Source organism: Fusarium coffeatum (assembly GCF_003316985.1).
Source record: "Fusarium coffeatum strain FIESC_28 chromosome Unknown BRIP53273_contig_2, whole genome shotgun sequence".
NCBI classification, from domain to species: domain Eukaryota; kingdom Fungi; phylum Ascomycota; class Sordariomycetes; order Hypocreales; family Nectriaceae; genus Fusarium; species Fusarium coffeatum.
This window is the reverse complement of record NW_022157801.1, coordinates 1696-18395: the sequence shown is the minus strand read 5'-3', so window position 1 is coordinate 18395 and position 16700 is coordinate 1696. Positions and strand designations below refer to the sequence as shown.

The following is a 16700-nucleotide window of genomic DNA, read 5'->3' as shown; positions in this document are numbered from 1 at the left end:
GAATGAGATAAAAATCGTAAAATACCCTGTTTACACTACCTCTCTTCCTTCCTAGCATAGACTGGAGCCCCGTGGGTAACAGGACCAATCATCTTACATGGTCACGATGGCCACATGTCCAACACTTGATTCGAACGACCATTTTCTAAACGGGAGGGTACCAGACGAGACCCCCTCTAAGGGTTAGGATTCTTAGGTCTAAATTTGCACATTCTTTCGTCTCTTAGTTCAGGGGGATAAGCTAGGTTTAGGATATTATAATAAAATAACCTATGTACTAGTCTAGGCCCATTCGAAATGACCAAACTGTTTCGTCTCTTATAGTCTCGGCTCAATGTATCCAGCACCGTGACGGGCGAGTTTGACAGGCCTAGGTTTCGTATCATTTCCCGTCGTGATGACGGTCGGTAGGCGCTAAAGTTGAATGGATAGGTCTTTTTTGACGCCACGACCCACTAATGCTTTGCGCTCTCCAGTGGATCAATCACTGAACCGCCTTTAGTGCGAGGGACCCGGTAGTCTTTCAAATTTATGACCCTTGACCTCTCCATATCGTTCGTTTGCCGAAAACTGTGCATGGCTTAAACCTTGGCCGACTCTGATTTTCTCGTCTCTATATCTTCATCGAATGCAGTTTTCACCTGCCACGGACTCATCATCCTCCCGCGCTGCCGAGCACTGGGTCACAACTTTCGAGCTATGAAAACCAGACATGACCTTCTGATCCTTTTCCACCCGCACAATGTTTTCCCAAAATCAGCACTGACTCACCCGTTATCCCCCTTCCTACGCTTGAGTAACTTCTCTTCAAAACTAAGTGTAGGTATAGGCTAATCTCTCCGGCAAAAACAGATGCTCTATTTGACCCATCCTCTCCATCATCGCCCGGAACCTCGACGCCCCGTCGAAAATCCAACGTAAGACGACAGTGCGTCGTCTAAATAAAAAGCGTATCGAGCGAAAGAATGAGAGCGAGCAGGGAAGGGCGAGGTTACAAGCAAACTACGAAACGTTGGAACGATGAGCACAAGGTACGATGCTTTAAGACGGAAAGTCAGGGCACCGAGATCAACGATGACCGAGTATACCATGTCTCACGCAGACAACTATCTAATCTAGACTCGAATTGGGCTTCTTGTTTCACTCAAGCACTACCAAACGCGAGCGACGGAAAAACTTGACCAGTTAGGCCTGCTAAGAAGGATCGAATTGGAGGATCATGGGCTGTGGGTAATGTGGAAGAATGTTTGAGACCATACAGTATTAACCAACTGGCAAAGATTAGTAGATCGAAAGCCTCTCAACTCCAAAACCGACAGGCTCTTTCCATGACGTTTTGGGTCATTCATCTTGGCATCCAAGACCATATCGACACTTGAGGCGTTCTGAACAGACAGACCGCTCTGGACAGACGAAGTTTTTTCTAAGGTCTCTCAAATAATACGGCGATCAATCGGCCCAGATCCCTTGGCCAAGTGATTACGGCTCTAGACATGGATCAACAACTACCAATGAACCGGGTTTAAAGCCCGGGGCCACGTAACCACCATACTGCACGCTAGCGAACCACTCTAAGCAGCTGAGAATCCTTGAAGGTCCATGCACTCAACAGTTGTACTCTTGAACAGGCTAGCTCTGCATCGATTATGGCTTTCAACAGCTCCATTAAATATTGTGAACACTGAGGAAGCTACATGCGAGACGAGTCTTTTAAGTATGTTAGTGTTTTGCCTGGTAACTAAACAGCGTGACTGTTAACCAATTAGGCTTTTCTAAACTTTCATATCCGGTGCACAAGCTAGCTGTTCAATGGCCCGAGTACAGGATAAGATGAACTCAAATAACTTCGGAGGTACCCACTATAGCCAGTGGCACTGTCCCTGACTAGTCGGGCAGTTCATATTGGAAGAGCAGCTGAGCTTGAGAGCAAGATAGCTACCTTCACATTCCACATCTGGCTCACTGGAGGATGGCTACGGGTAGCGAATAGCGCCGATATGTCACATGAGTATCTTCAGTTCATTAAAGATAACTGCAAAGATAGCCTGGGGTCAACTGAAGGAGACGCAGTTTATCAACCAAACTGACTACCCGCCATTATGCTTCGCTCCTGTCGCGATCTGCATCGAAACCAAGTTGGCAACGTCTGGAAGTAGGCGAACAGTCCCATTGTCGCTCTGTACAACATCATGGTTCAGACTTATCTCTGTATTTGGTGTAAAGAGGATTTCTACAGCTCCAATGATCCAGGTGATTGGAGGGCCGTGGTATCTCTGGTTTGCCCCGCTGCATGGAGCCTGGATCGTGATTGCGCAGGAGCTGGACGTTGGCGATGTTGAGACGCTGATGGCGCTAATCAGCTTCTTACATCGTTGAAGGCGTTCAGACAATGGATCGAGACCGATATCGGGCTTGGGTTAAGGCATCCTTTGGAGGAACAGGTTAACGTTGAGAATGAATCTTGACACAGCGAAATAATTAATGGAGCAGACGACGGATGAACAGTCGTAGAGGACAATCATTTACTACAAGTAATAGATACTCCTTGTTTGAGCAGCTTTGATGGATTAAATCTCCTCCCAGTTGCCATACTATTAATGGTTGATGCAGCTTTTCCACTCGGACAGTGTTCTAAAAACGACCGTACACCAGTCTCTAGTCACTCCAAGCAGGTACATTATCCAGCATCTAATACTCAGGCGGATCCTCGGAAAAATAACTGTCCCAGGCATCCTGCTCATCCTCAGGAGTACATAAGTAGCTGACCCAGGAAGTTACCGCCATCCAGGCATAATTATCAGCGTTACTCTCCGCTTTACCAGGCTGACCATCCTGGTCTGGATCGTTGAGGCCATGGGCGCGTTCCGGTCCATACGCATAGTCCCCATCCCGGTTCTTCTGGTCGACAATCTGTGAGTCTAGCTTAGAGGCCGGTCCAACTGTACTGTAGTGAAGTGTCTCATGTAGAGCGACGCGGGAAAACGTATCGATCTTGATGCTAGGGTATTTGTCGAGGCTGCTACACTGGATGTCTCCTCCACCAATTGGCTTATCATAGCCAAGATCGCAGAAATGGATCTTCTCGCGTTTATCCGTGTCCGTATCAGTGTAGGCCTCTGTCTCTTTGCCGTCACAACGTCCCTTAAAGTCTAGGTCTCTTAGTACATCAACCGTATCAGGAATAGCAGCACACTTACCGTTATTATCGACAATCATCGTCCCTACTATCTTTCCAATTTTTCCCTCGGTAGTGCTCTGGCCAGCGATACGGCTCAGAACGTCTTGGATCGTGGCTGGTATATCTTCCTCCGCGCTGAAGAAGACATCGTAGGCGACATTGGTGGACTTTTTACTGTCCTCCGCAGCCTGAACTCCCCACGCAGCAACGGCACGGAGCTCTCCATTACAGATGACATCGTGCAGTTTCTGAAGGTGAGCCTTATCAGCATCGCTGCCAGAGTCAAAGTTGAGATACTTCCACTCGTTTTCACAAGCATCACCAAGCGGAAAGGTGGAGGGTGAGGCAGCGGCTCTCACAACTTTGGAAGGAGATATTGGTTTGGCGTTGGCAATTGCCAGTGAGGTTGAAAAGAGGAGACCTTTGATGAAAGACATGATAATGATGAAAGTGTAGATTGTTGGATAGTATTCTTCTCTAGCAGTGATCTCTCTAGACTATTTATAATTCATGGCTCTGGTCGTATGATGCTAATCGAACAGATCCAATTGTCCGGTGTTTGATTCCAATGACTCGAACTTGCCATGGTATGCGCCGATATCTCTGGCTATGGCAGACCCAACACTTTCAAGATGAGGATCCCTACGTTACTACCTCACCTCCACCTCGATTTATCCCAGAACCAACAAAGTCAAAGCACAAGGCTTTAATGCCAATGCCCTGTTTCTTCTCAGTCCGAGCGATATCTTTTATTTCCCTATAGGAGCTTCAAACTCTAGGAACTAGAGCCGAAGTATGTATACAGAGAATGGTATCAACTTCACAAATCATTATACTGGGAAACCCAATTAGGACAGGAACTTGGAATTATGTGACTGAAGTTTTGTTTAGTCTCGAGCTTCTTCTTGCTTGGATGTTGTCAAGTCGTGATATCAGAATCCCTACGTAGCAGCGATCTCGATTCCAGCAGTGCTGAAGAATATTCCGACTGCGTTGGTTGGAGATTTGAGTGTTGGTTGGTTGCCAAGAGTTGACATGCAGTAGAGTTTCCGAGCGCGCTTTGAGCCTCTGACGATATTCCTTACTAACATAAATCTCCTGATTGCAGATCCTACCTTATTTCGGTAGACGGTGTTGTAATTCTGCGTTTCCTCAGAACCAACAACAGAACTTTTGCTTTGCGTTGTAGATGACTTACCCCATGAAGTAATTACCGAAGATGAGGGTCTTACTACACAGCCGTCGCAATAGCACAACTTCAAAAGAGTGACTTTCAGTTGCCTAGTATTTCTTGAGACATCACCTGCTCGCCTATGGTGGATTCCTGGATGCTGTGATGTAAGATCGACAGAGGCTTGTTCATTTGCAGATCATCGAGTGTGACTCATTAGCTGTCACAAACAACGTTCCAGTTTTATGCTCGGTCAAGTCCGAACTCATTGGACAGGCGAAGCATAGCATTGGGTCAGACGGGTTGATGGCGGCGGCTAGATGACGCAACGATGACCACAGCCCAAATTCCCGGAACTCAACATTTGCATCAACTCTTGCAAACCTACCACAGTAACCCTGAACCTGCAATTCCAACTCTCGCATTTGGATAGCTTTGTCTGTATTGTCGATTAGTATCCTGCCTTACGCCGAGAGACAAAGAACTTCCACTATGGCATCACTCAAGGTCTGGACCGTCATCAGCCGAAACTATCGAGTCTTCGACCAGTCAGGCAGACTTCCATTTACTATCATCTTCGGTATTTGCCGCCGCGACGATACGGACCCTCGACCACTACGTATCCATACAAAAGGAACTATCTTCGATGTCCCATACGCGCTGTCCAACGACCTTCTGCAATTGCGAGAGTATAACCCAAGAACGAAGCAATACGTACGACTCGATGTCGGGGAACTCGATAATATCGACAGTCCAGATCAATATTTCACTCTACTCTCCCCAGTTGGGAGAGCAGGGAATTGGAGAAACTGGATAACAGAATATCACTACCGTGTTGAGCCCAACAGTGAACTTGCTTCATTCTTCAAAGCAGGAAAAGAATATGCAGTTCAAAATGTATCCGGCTGGCAGCTTGGACCGAGCGCATACGATTTCGTCGACAAAAAAGAGCCGCGACAAACAGATCGATGTCAGTTGATTAGCCGTAGAGTCGATGGCCAGGCAATCTTTGAAGTCATGGAGTCTCTTCTGTGGCCACCAGAGTTACAAACCAAGATGCAGCTGAAGACAAGCGACAATGCTACCTGGCTTGCCATTTCTGTTACCAACATGGGATCTGAGCCTGTTAGCGTCCAGACACGCGGTCGTCAGAGTTTCCTCGTCCAACACGGCGCTTACGATGTTACGCCCGATGATAACCGTCCTAGGATCCTCGATGAGAATCCGGCGCCCGAAGAAACGATCCAGATACTCGACCTTTCTACAAACGGGATTGTGCAGGGACCGCGGAGCCCAGGTCTTTGCGGTGGAAGACTACCGCAACATGACTCAAGACCAGAATTGGATGTCCTAACGACCTTGAGACCCGGTGTGCCGCTTGTGAGGGATGTTGATGTAAGCAATTTCCTTTCTGAGCTTCCAGATGGACGTTATGGTTTAAAAATGGAGCCTAGGGGTATGTGGTGGTGCCTTGGCGACTGTGAAGAGTTCAGGAAGATATGTGAGGATGGTCGTGTGCCTCGGGACAGCTTCCAGATGATGATTCCACCTTTAATGCTAGAGTGTGACGATCTTGTGGAGGTTCGGGTTGAGAATGGAGTTGCCATGATGCAAAGCGCTGTATGATATCGAGACAATTAACAATAGTTTGCAATGCGATGATTTGTTATTATGTGTGATTGATCAAGAACGTATTAATGCTGCATAAGCGAGTCTCGTCTTCTGCGTGTTTCCGGAACTGCAGTGCTCCAATCAAATCCTACAGAGGTTGTTGTCTGGATTGCCCAGCGGGGCGAGTGAGACAATGGAGATGGGGGCAGTAACAAAGGTACTGGCTTCGTCACCTTGACCTGTGCGGCATAGAAGTAACTTGGATAGCGCCCAACCACTTACTTTATTTTGGCTGTCTCATCCACCGAGGAGAATTTCTCTGTTAAACACGTGCCATAACCGTGGAAATACTGACCTGGTGTTCAGTCTTCACGAGTGTGTGGATCATGCAACAGGCGGGAGCGATTTCGGGGGGTTGCTCGATACTGTGGAACTGGACCATCATAGCATTTGTTGTGCCTGCTATCTGAGACTAACTTCTGACCTGGCGCATCGCATGTCCCAAGAACACACCATCTCAACCCGGGGCGGCCCGTTGCTAGTGCCCTCTAATTAAACCTTGTTTGCTCACACCCCTCAACTCAGCTCATCCAGATAGTTAAGCCTCTCATTATAAGCACTCAGTAACTTCTTACAACCAAAACGGGCCAGCTTGAAACTATCAGGGATCTTGCCGGCTTCATCCCCCATATACGATGCAAGGACATGTACATTCCTTTCTATTTGGTCAAGCGCATTGTTGATGTTCTGAGCAACCATGCCAAGACAATCCAGTCGCTGAAGTACATGGGTAATTGTTCCGTGGCTCATCTTGGTCTGCGCGGCCTTTCTTTTAGGAACTGGGCTAGGGGTTCTGTGATACGATTTCAATCTGCATGGTTAGTACTCAACACCAGTTGTGATGAATCATTATGGACTTACACTCCAAGTAGGAACAGCTTCATACAAGTCATCTGCACGCGTGGCAGATTGGGATCATCATCGACCTTGACACGTTTTGCGGGAGGCAAGAGGGTGCAAGGTTGCTCATCCGCGTAAAGCTCCGATAACTTCCGCTTGACGGGAATACAGGAATCGGCAAAGGGAGGAGGCGAGCAAGAGGAATCTGATGAGCAGAAACTCACAGACTCCATTGTAGAAGTGATGGAGCCGATTGGGGAGAGTGGCTGAGATAGTATGTAAGAATTGTCCAAACAGTCCTTGCGCCCAAGATAGGGAAATACAGGTGAAACGTCAGACATGATAGAAGCCATTGTATAGATTGACATATCGTATTCATCTCTACGGCATATTGATGCCGTACTTATAACTCACGTTGACCATGATCCAAGGCTTTCGTGTGACGGAAGCCGCAGCAAATTTACCATCCAGGGCGAACGACGAACGAGCCCTATTCATCAGGCTTGATTGATGCTGCAGTAGTAGGTGGCCCCTTGCAGGCCGCAGTTTGCAGCGAGAAAAAGAAATGCTATCGACATATTGGGAAACAATTGTCTTTGACTCTGCTCTCATGGTCTAGCTAGTTGGAATCGAGTTACATTTGAGAGCGATTGTTCTGAGTGCCTTGAAGGGCAAAAAGTGAGATTGTGCACTATAATGTCATGGCGTGGAGAACTTCTCCAGTACGTGTTTCTCCCTGATATTACAGGGCCGTTATCTCTCTACTACATAGCCGGGCAGGGCTTCATCGGTGTGCCGCACGCGAGAAAGAGTACATTGGGGATTCATGTGGGCAATAGCCTAGACTTCCTGGACTGTACGGTAGTAAATGCCACGTGCCACAGGCCACAATGCAAAAGAAACGGGCGCGGTACGAACCTCGACATGATCAAGACGATCTGCAAACACAACAGCCTTCCTTCATCCAAATGCGTTTAGAATGGAGGAATAATTGCTATGCGATGATGTACAAGCCGCTGTGTTTGCATGTTACAGGACACCTGAAGCGGTGGAGCCAGGTTTAACCGCTTTGTTGCACAGATACGAATACGAGGTGTGGCTTGATTTTGAGGCCTTCTGCACTACGTCGCTTAGAAAATGGCTTTTCCTGGCCTTGGCGGCCATTGCAGATGATAGATTCCAATCGTGGGATATCTGCTCGATGACGCATTGCCGTCGGTCTAGCAAAATTTCTATCCATGGTCTGTGGAGTATGAGTTTTGGTCAATTGAGTAACTCACAGAGCACAGACAGATGGGTAGCACAATAAATGTGTTCTAAGCTCCAGGGTGTCAAATGGAATAAGCTGACCGCTGTTCTATGCTCGCTGAAACTGATGCTCTCGGCCACCAATCATTCTGACGACCTGACCCCATACTGACAGGAGATAACTAACGGTCCGATCCGTTGCAGCTGATGTCCAGCCTCAGCGCCATCTCCAACCAGCAAGACATACATCAAGCCACAGTGCCAGCTCATGTATACTCAGGAATACCTCATCTAAGGAGGAGACTGAGAGGGGGAAAGAGAAAAGTACCTTTGAGCCGGTTTGGAAGCGCCAGTATCCGCACAGGCTGGAACGCTGTCAGTGGGATAGGCTGGCAGAACTGGTATGTGGCTGGAACTGAAACATCGGGCTCGGGCTGTCGAGAGGCCGATGCAGCTTTAAGACATGCGTGGCCAAGTCTCCCCGTGAGCTGGCTGGCTGGGTATTCGATTGTGGACAGTCAGCGAACCCTCTGGAAACATCAATCAGCATAGAGAGGTGAGCCAGGGGCCCAGTCGTTGGTCATTGGGAGCTCGGAGGGATTGGGATAAGGATATTTTGATCCCGAATCGGACGGCTCCACTCTTTCTCTCACTTCCATCATCAAGCGTTTGTATCACTCAAGATCAGTTGGTTGAGGGTGTTGATTTTGATAACTACAAATAAAGCAATACATACAACTCATAGCTATTGATATGGTTACAACTCCTTTGCGGCTTTGCCGTTGCAAAACCTACCTTGGTGCATGACTTCTGGTAAGCCTTCAAGACCCTGAGACTTGGACCCAGGAGCAATGGCAGTCAGAGGTGAAAGGGTCAGCTTAATAAGCCAAACGCCGCTCCATTCTGATCAATCCTTGGTTGATTTTTGGAGGCATGCCTCGTGAGGCTTTTACGAAAGCGAAGATCCTCTATCCTTCCCAGGCACGTGCCCCTTCTTTTCTTCCTGTATGTAAACCCTCTTGGGCTCTTTGATTTGGAGTCTCTTCATCTGCTTCTCGTTCTTCTTCTCCTAGTTACTGCCATCATTCATTCCCTAGATTCACATATAACATACCTTGGAGCTCAACACCGGTCGTCCATTTTCAAAGGCGTTGGGTTCACCCAGAATAGTCTTGTACCAAATCCCAAGTGCCTCAATCGATTCAAAGTGGTACCTTCTGTCAAAAGTCCACTTTCCGCAAGCCTTGTTGACCATCTCGAACTGAACAATCTTGCGCCAAATGGATTTGATGCTGGTCTTGAGAGCGGGGACGATAATGCAGGCGATCGGTTTGAAGTCAAGGTTGCAAACCCCAAGAAGCATTCACATGATGAATTTGTCGTTGGTAATGATGGTGGCTGGGTTGTTGTCGCGCAATTGTTGGAGGAGGTGGTAGATAATGAAGCCGTGAATTTGAGCGCAGAAGTGGATTCTGGGCAGATATGTGTTTTCTTGCGAGGGAAGTAGATTTCGACGGGGACGTTACAGATCAACGTGACTGAGTTGGTTTCGCACATGATGTTGATTTGGTGTTGATGCTTGTTTGTAATTGTACAGAAGTATAACCACAAAAGATGGGATTTCAACAACGGGCTCCGTTACTATTTAACTCAGTTCATCTCATTCAAACGTCCTATAATTGCTTAAAAAGATAGGATCCGTCATAGATGGGCTATCAAAGACTTGGCAGGGCTGAACATGACATTCATGGTGAGTGAGCTGTGGCTGACTGAAATTCTTTGTCTGCTCACACTTGTCGATTTGATCCAAAATGATTCAACGTCTGGTCTTTCTACATCCCGTTTGTGCTAAGCGATTATTGCGAAGCGCCACAACCGCCACAACGTAGAAGGAACAATGCCCTCCACTTCATTCTTTCAGACTCTGCCTGCGGCTGTCTTGCATACATAGCTGAGCGTTTCCATTGCATACCATTCATTAATAGCTTTCTTTTGACAAGGAATGACTGATGAGAAAATGACTTTTGGGTTCTTTGTTGAGGCGTGCTAGCTTTTCATGTCTCCATATCGCATATCGGTGCTTTCAGGATGCACTATGATATTCCACCTGGCAGTCCATCGTATTTGGGGGTGAGAGGCGGTGTTTCGTCAATGATCTGCAAAAGAGAAAGGTGGGGGAAGTGTGTTCTTAAAAAAAACACCATATTCCCCGCTTGAACATAAGCTTAACATCCTCAACACTAATCGAAAATGTCCGAACAGTCATTTGATTCACAGCTTCAGTCCTCGTTTATTACGCGTTTTCCTCGTGAACTTCGCGACAAGGTATATCTCGAGCTATGGCGTTCTTGCGGCCTTCGCCAACACATCATTTGGCACCATGACAAGAATGACGTAACGAAATCTCACTTCTGCCGATGGCAATGTACGACGCCATTTGAAGTAGAAGATGGCCTTCAACAGGCCATAAATAAAACCAGGATGGAGCTTGGGGTTGCGTTGGGTGAGAGTTTCAGCAATGAGACCTATGCTCTGCAGCTATATTCTGCCTGGAAGAATCACTTTGCTTGCGGAGAACGCATCGGACAGGTATATGGTGACGATGCAAGCCCAGGCGTTACCATGTGTTCTTCTCCTACACCTTGCTGGAGTCAAACTTCGGAAGGGTCAGCGACATGGAGCCCCTATTTAAGTATGCTCTTAACATGCCGCACTATGTGAGACCAACATTCAAAACCACAGACATGTCGCTTATTCTTTGCCAGATCTTCAGAATGCATCCAGTCGATATATGAATCCACGACCTTTATCTTCACAGACATCGTTGCTCTAAACTTGTTTGTGGGTTTCTGTAAAGTGCCCGATCGCTGGAACCAAGATTGCCAAGTGGCTATTCCACCACCTGGATTTCGCACGTATGGCAGACATATCGAGCTATCGTTAGAGCCAGTCTTCCCCATGCTGTTGCCTTCTTCGTCTCCAATCATCACTCCGGAATTGCAAGAGCGACACAGTTCCTCTGACTTTCATGCATTACGACTGGATCTTTTACAGAACCTCACAGCCCTCAATGTCTGGATAGCTGCTCGCTCGACTGTATTGCTCCTTGACGAGAACGCCGACAACATGGACCAAAGTCCATATGACATCACACAGTTAGGCGTTGAGTCCATTAAAGAGGCGCTGGCACCCCTGAAGCAGGTCCAGAACATCACTCTAAGCATGCCTCTTGTTTCCGATACCGATATTGAAGACGACTATATAGTGGCTTGCGCTTCTGATAGCGAAGACGGTCATATAGTTGATGCCGCCCATCTAAGAATATGGCGTAGAGGTTCAGGCGATCGATTTCATCCAGCTCTATTACCAGTCTTTGAGGTGGACCACTTCAGCAGCAACGTTCATTCTACCGAAGAAAGGTACGTTCGACCTCTTTTTGCATACTGACACTGACGCTGACAATTTTTAGAAGCGTGAAGCTATCGTATAATCCAGGTTTGGTAACTCATGTTCGCTATGCTACTGAGCGCGATGTCAGTACAGTGTCGTCAGATCGCGGATTTTTATCTCGGTTGATGGAATCAATTTGGTCCAAAGGGAAATGGCTGAAAAAGAACGGAGAGCGCTAGAGACATCAGGGCAAAGTAATAACCGTAGGATACTCAAGCCCAATCTGACTTTCCATGTCTTCATCGATCACCTGGCATCACATTTGCCCTCCCTCCCACTCTTACATATAGCACAAAATGTCCAAATCACAAGAAGTAGATTCACTAGTCAATAGTGGTGTATTGCAATCTAACTACCTAGTACCCGCCCAGGCATCATTCAATCATTCCAGCGTAACCGTAAGCCTTAGCCTAAGCCGAAGCCGAAGCCGAAGCAGCAGAGACCTGGCTGGCAATGTTCTCGCAGAACTTGATAGCAGCGGTAATAGCAGCATTGAAGTCGGTGGAAGAAACGAATTTGCCGACAATGGCCAGAGCGCTTGAAGCCCAAGCGTTCAGGTCAAGCTTGCCAAGTGCGATCTTGAAGCCGCTGAGAAGAGATATGAAGATAGAAGCCCCAGGAATGGTCTGTGGATGTATTAGTATGTGCTTTATGTGTCTGGTTGGGGATGACTTACGGTGGTGATCTTGCCGATAGCCCACTCGATGCCGACATTAGCCTTGGCGTTGAGATCGACGGAGCCGAAGTATTCAGCAGTGACGTTGTAGCCATGGTTGATGAGCTTGTTGTAGTCTGTCTTTTGCTGGGATGCATTGGCGCCTGGGACAAGGCCCTTCACGCCACCGACAATGTTCTCGAGAACATCACGCTTCTCAACTCCCTCGGGAGTCTGGCTCTTCTCATCAGAGGTAGGGATGATAGAGTCAAAGAAAGAGGTAATGTCATCCTGTTCAGACAGTCAGTAGCTTCCTCGGTGTCTTGGATCGGTGAAATTACCTTGACATCCCTGGTCTCAGGGCTAGCCTGGACCTCGACGTTTCGGGTGGCAAGAGTGGAAGACAGGCCGCGGGCTATATGATGTTAGAACAAGCTTCAATGATAGTGAGGGCAGAACATACTGTTGGGAACAGAGGCAGCCATGGCAGTGCCAGAGGCAAGGATAGCAGAGAAGACAGTGAAGAACTTCATTTTGAGAAAAGGTAAGGGTATAAAGTAAAGAGGGAAAGAGAAGTAGATAAAGTCAAAGAGTGACAAAAAGTTTGTTGTTGAAGAGGTGGAAAGAATGTAATGGAATGATTGAATGATTGAATGAATGGATTGCTGTGAGAATAATTGATGAACTGGCGCAGAGGACCGAGTATTTATGTTTCCTGATTGTCAACTGAGGCTTGAGCTACCACGATGATCTCATCCGTTGTAATTCGGACCATGGGAAGGAAAACACGTTTCGCATAAGGCTGGCCCTTTGTTTGAAACAAACATCATAGCGATATCTGTCGCGCTATGGTAAGCGTAGCTGATGTAGATTATACTACTGCAAGATTTAAAGTCTGGTGTTTTACCTTGATGGAGAAAATCTTCGCAGTGCTGCGCTCGGTTGCACCGGGAACAATCATCTTGAGATGAAGTCGAAGATGCGCAGACTAGCATGTGGTCTATGCTTTGTTTTGCAGCCTTATCCGAAGAACAGTTGAAACGTTCGTCCATCACATGAACACGTGGGTCGATCCCTGCGTCATTAATTTGAGATGAATTATCTGTGTTGTGATATCAATTTGACGCTTAGGTCTTATATCCCAGACTACATTGTTTTACTCTGGTATATTGAGTGACATTACTGATAAACTGGGATCTGACTCATGTACTGCGAATTGACTTCATGTCCAGCCAAGTTTTGAACTTGGCAGCAACTGATAAAATGCTTCGAGGACTAAAGTCAAACTAAACGCTGTTAGTATTGCGGCAGACACCGATAGTGTCTCCTTGCAATTAGACTATAGAGTCGAAGTAGATGCAAGTGTAAACGGTGGATCTGCAGCTGCGTTTCGACCAAGTGGAGGAAACATCGGAGCGGCTCGTCCGGTCCACATTCCGGGGAAGGAAAGGTTGCAATGCCAACTGATGGGGACCTGTGAAATTAACGTTATCACGATCTGCAGCGTTACGTTTTTGTATTGGAAGCTCTAGGGTAAACTGTTCAATTGATCTTTAATGTCTGATGTAGACATGCAGTATAATCATCCATTTCACAGCTGTTGAGTTGAAATGTGATTCTGCAGCATCACATAGACAAGCGAAATAAAATTGTGTCAACGCGAATAACTGACGTCGATGTGTAATGCACATCTGGATTGCACGAGAAAGTAATAGATCAATAGTAGTGTTATTTGGAACAGGTGTTTGGCGGAGTATGACAGGGCAGATGACAATCGCAACGACACAGGAGCGCCTCACCTTTCACCGCATTTGTGTTCTATTGCCTGCCAGATATTGAAATGGGGAGGCTGGGATAGCGCGCTCTGATCGCGCGTTCTGTTGCAGGGATTAATTCACAGTGCTCACCTCCACTAACAATTTCCAGAGCGCAGACCTGTGCCGGTACAAGAAAGGACGGGAGCTAGTTTGGAGCGTGAAACAAGGGGACCCTGCTAGCCTCTCGGTCTTGACAAAGAACTGCGCTCTTCGCTTGTCTGCCTCGCCGGACAAGCCCTCCACTGAGATGTCTGAGCGCTTGAACGCTCCACTCTTGGTACTGGGCTGGGGAATTGCACTGTGCTGTTGGAGTAAGTTGACTTTGTAGGGTAGTTTCCGTAACAATATTTGGTGATTCTTGCAGGAGAACTGCATTCAGCTCAGCGTGTCATTTTGTCAGGCTTCGTATATCTACCATTGAATTAAGTTATAAGGGGTTTTACTTGTTGTATTGTAGACTTGAATGAAATAGTGCATCGCTCACCAAGGATGGCAATTTAGAACAAAAGTTGTATGTGATTAGCGCGGGACGATCAGCCATTTTCTCTTCGATAATCACTTCACTTACTCTTTTCCTTAACAGCTATCAGTTCTTCTTATCGATAACATGTTATCTTATCGATAAAGCGTTTTTCCTTATCCCCTATCGTCTGAAACTTATCTCACCAAAAGTAATTAATGATCTGAACATACCCAGTAATTGAAGCTTTAGTATGATGAAGACGTTGAAGACAAGGAAGCGTTGCAGTGAGGTGCTTCTAAGTGGATTATAGTAAGAGAGTTAATAAGAAGAGAAACTATCGGAAAGCTTTACTGCCGCGAGGGACTAATGGGGCGTTGAGACAGGCTAACTACACGCTCGAGCAACAGTAAATATATCCTTATGTGTATCCAACAAAATTCGCCTAGAGCATAGCGGCAAGAGCACAAGCAAGTCCACCAACAAGTCCGGCAGACTTAACCACCAATCCAGATCCAGCATTGTCGACGACATCGGTAGGGTAAGCAGCTGGGGGGAAAGTTCCATTGACCCGAGTATACGCTGATGCCATATAATCTATACCATTACTTCGGGTTTGAGTGGAGTAGACTACCATGGTAATATCGTCCGAGTTCAGGGTTGTTTCGGGGGCAGCAGTCGTCATAGGGATAGTGTTTTCAAGGGAGGTGATTGAGGACTCGACCGACGAGATCGCATCTTGCGTGTCGACAGTGGCAGTGGCGGAATTGACAGGGGTGTTGGTGATCTCAGCTGCGATAGGCAGAGCGAAGAGAAGTGCGGTAAGGGCGATTGATCGAGCCATTTTGAGTTGAACGAGTGTGATGATTTGCAGAAATACAGTAATGAGCGTTGAGTGACGATGATTCAAGAGGCTTACTACGCGTTGTTTTATACCTCGGAGTCAAGTAGGATTTGGGACATTGTGGGTCAATTGCGAGCTTGCATGTAGATTGTGATTGCTTCTTTGGAATGTAAGGTGGTTTGATTCTGATCCTTCTGTGCTATTTATGGGGTCTATGGGATGGATTGGGTTAGTAGAGAGGCTGAGATGCTAAGCGAGACGGGTATTATCTCGCTTCGGGCCAACGCCAAGGAGTCTAGACAGTCCTTTTGACCACAACGGCAGGACAATACCGAACACATCTATAATACACGATACACTGCGCAGTGTTTCAGACGGAACAGGCTCATCTCTAGTGACTGTTCTGGCTATGGTAACTCTACTAGCAGCAGCAGCACCTTCTCTGGTTTACTTGACGTTCTTACTTTTTATCCTAGGTGAACAAGCTGGTGTACTGGATATCCACAAATGAGACATTGAACAATAAGTTGTGGTCTATCTCCTTATTGTGCTTTGAGACAGTATAGCTCTTGTCCTGAAGAATAGGTACAATAGAATGAGAGAATATATAGTTTATTTGTTGAACTTCTACATTCCAGAACAAGACCATTTCAGTATGAACATCCTGTACTCGAGTTATATAAATACTCTGCCCCTCTCGCTAATTTTAAACTTCAGCAATCCCAACTCACCCAATAGGTATCTTACCAAGTCTCCACCAACAGCCGAAGCGCCCCCAAACAACTACTTCAGGCCGAAAGGAAATCATTCATCATGTCTTTCTTCGACAAAATCGTCAGCTATATCGTAGATATCTGCGTTGGCTACTGCATTAACTCATTCATCATCATTTACTCACTTTTCGTGGATCACATCAAGGCATCCGGCATCTATCACTCTATCGATAACAACATTCCGGATTTTGTGTGGGTAGCTATTGCTTACTTCAACGAGTTCCTTAGCAGCTATGGCTCACCGGCGCAGTACTGGCGCTACGTCGCATTCTTCACCATCCTCGGAGTCATTGTTATTTTTACTTGCAAGACTGTGTTCTCTGCAATTCGCTTTATCTGGCCGTATCTACTCGTCGCTCACATTGTGGCCTTCGCTGTTTTCTACAACGAGAGCCTCGACAAAACATGTCAGGATATGATGTCTGATACAGTCTGTAGACCCAATAGCTCACCTGTTGCCCATCGACATGTTTCTTTTGTTTTTGAATGTAGTTATACAATTCAGCCCTTACAGCTGAGGTAAGCCAGGATCTGCTATACCACTCATCGGTTTATTGTCTTTGGTCTTATTCCCTTTATAGTATCACTGGTCC

General features: G+C 46.8%; 6 protein-coding genes across 6 annotated transcripts; 2 read left to right on the top strand and 4 right to left on the bottom strand.

Moving 5' to 3' along the window:
- Window positions 1–2688: 2688 nt before the first annotated feature.
- Window positions 2689–3615, bottom strand: FIESC28_00069 (uncharacterized protein; the record flags this gene model as incomplete). Its single annotated transcript, XM_031154220.1, has 1 exon — window positions 2689–3615. One exon carries the CDS (start codon window positions 3613–3615, stop codon window positions 2689–2691), a length of 927 nt encoding a protein of 308 aa, XP_031021716.1.
- Window positions 3616–4841: 1226 nt separating this feature from the next.
- On the top strand, window positions 4842–5975 carry FIESC28_00068 (uncharacterized protein; the record flags this gene model as incomplete). The annotated part of the gene is made up of 1 exon (XM_031154219.1): window positions 4842–5975. The coding sequence occupies one exon, from the start codon at window positions 4842–4844 to the stop codon at window positions 5973–5975; it is 1134 nt and encodes a 377-aa protein (XP_031021715.1).
- A 561-nt stretch (window positions 5976–6536) lies between these two features.
- On the bottom strand, window positions 6537–7093 carry FIESC28_00067 (uncharacterized protein; the record flags this gene model as incomplete). Its single annotated transcript, XM_031154218.1, has 2 exons — window positions 6537–6831; window positions 6882–7093. The coding sequence occupies 2 exons, from the start codon at window positions 7091–7093 to the stop codon at window positions 6537–6539; spliced, it is 507 nt and encodes a 168-aa protein (XP_031021714.1).
- A 3265-nt stretch (window positions 7094–10358) lies between these two features.
- On the top strand, window positions 10359–11737 carry FIESC28_00066 (uncharacterized protein; the record flags this gene model as incomplete). Its single annotated transcript, XM_031154217.1, has 3 exons — window positions 10359–10800; window positions 10927–11527; window positions 11578–11737. The coding sequence occupies 3 exons, from the start codon at window positions 10359–10361 to the stop codon at window positions 11735–11737; spliced, it is 1203 nt and encodes a 400-aa protein (XP_031021713.1).
- Window positions 11738–11968: 231 nt separating this feature from the next.
- Window positions 11969–12746, bottom strand: FIESC28_00065 (uncharacterized protein; the record flags this gene model as incomplete). Its single annotated transcript, XM_031154216.1, has 4 exons — window positions 11969–12184; window positions 12235–12504; window positions 12555–12628; window positions 12677–12746. 4 exons carry the CDS (start codon window positions 12744–12746, stop codon window positions 11969–11971), a joined length of 630 nt encoding a protein of 209 aa, XP_031021712.1.
- Window positions 12747–14935: 2189 nt separating this feature from the next.
- FIESC28_00064 (uncharacterized protein) lies at window positions 14936–15334 on the bottom strand (the record flags this gene model as incomplete). Its single annotated transcript, XM_031154215.1, has 1 exon — window positions 14936–15334. One exon carries the CDS (start codon window positions 15332–15334, stop codon window positions 14936–14938), a length of 399 nt encoding a protein of 132 aa, XP_031021711.1.
- Window positions 15335–16700: the final 1366 nt, after the last annotated feature.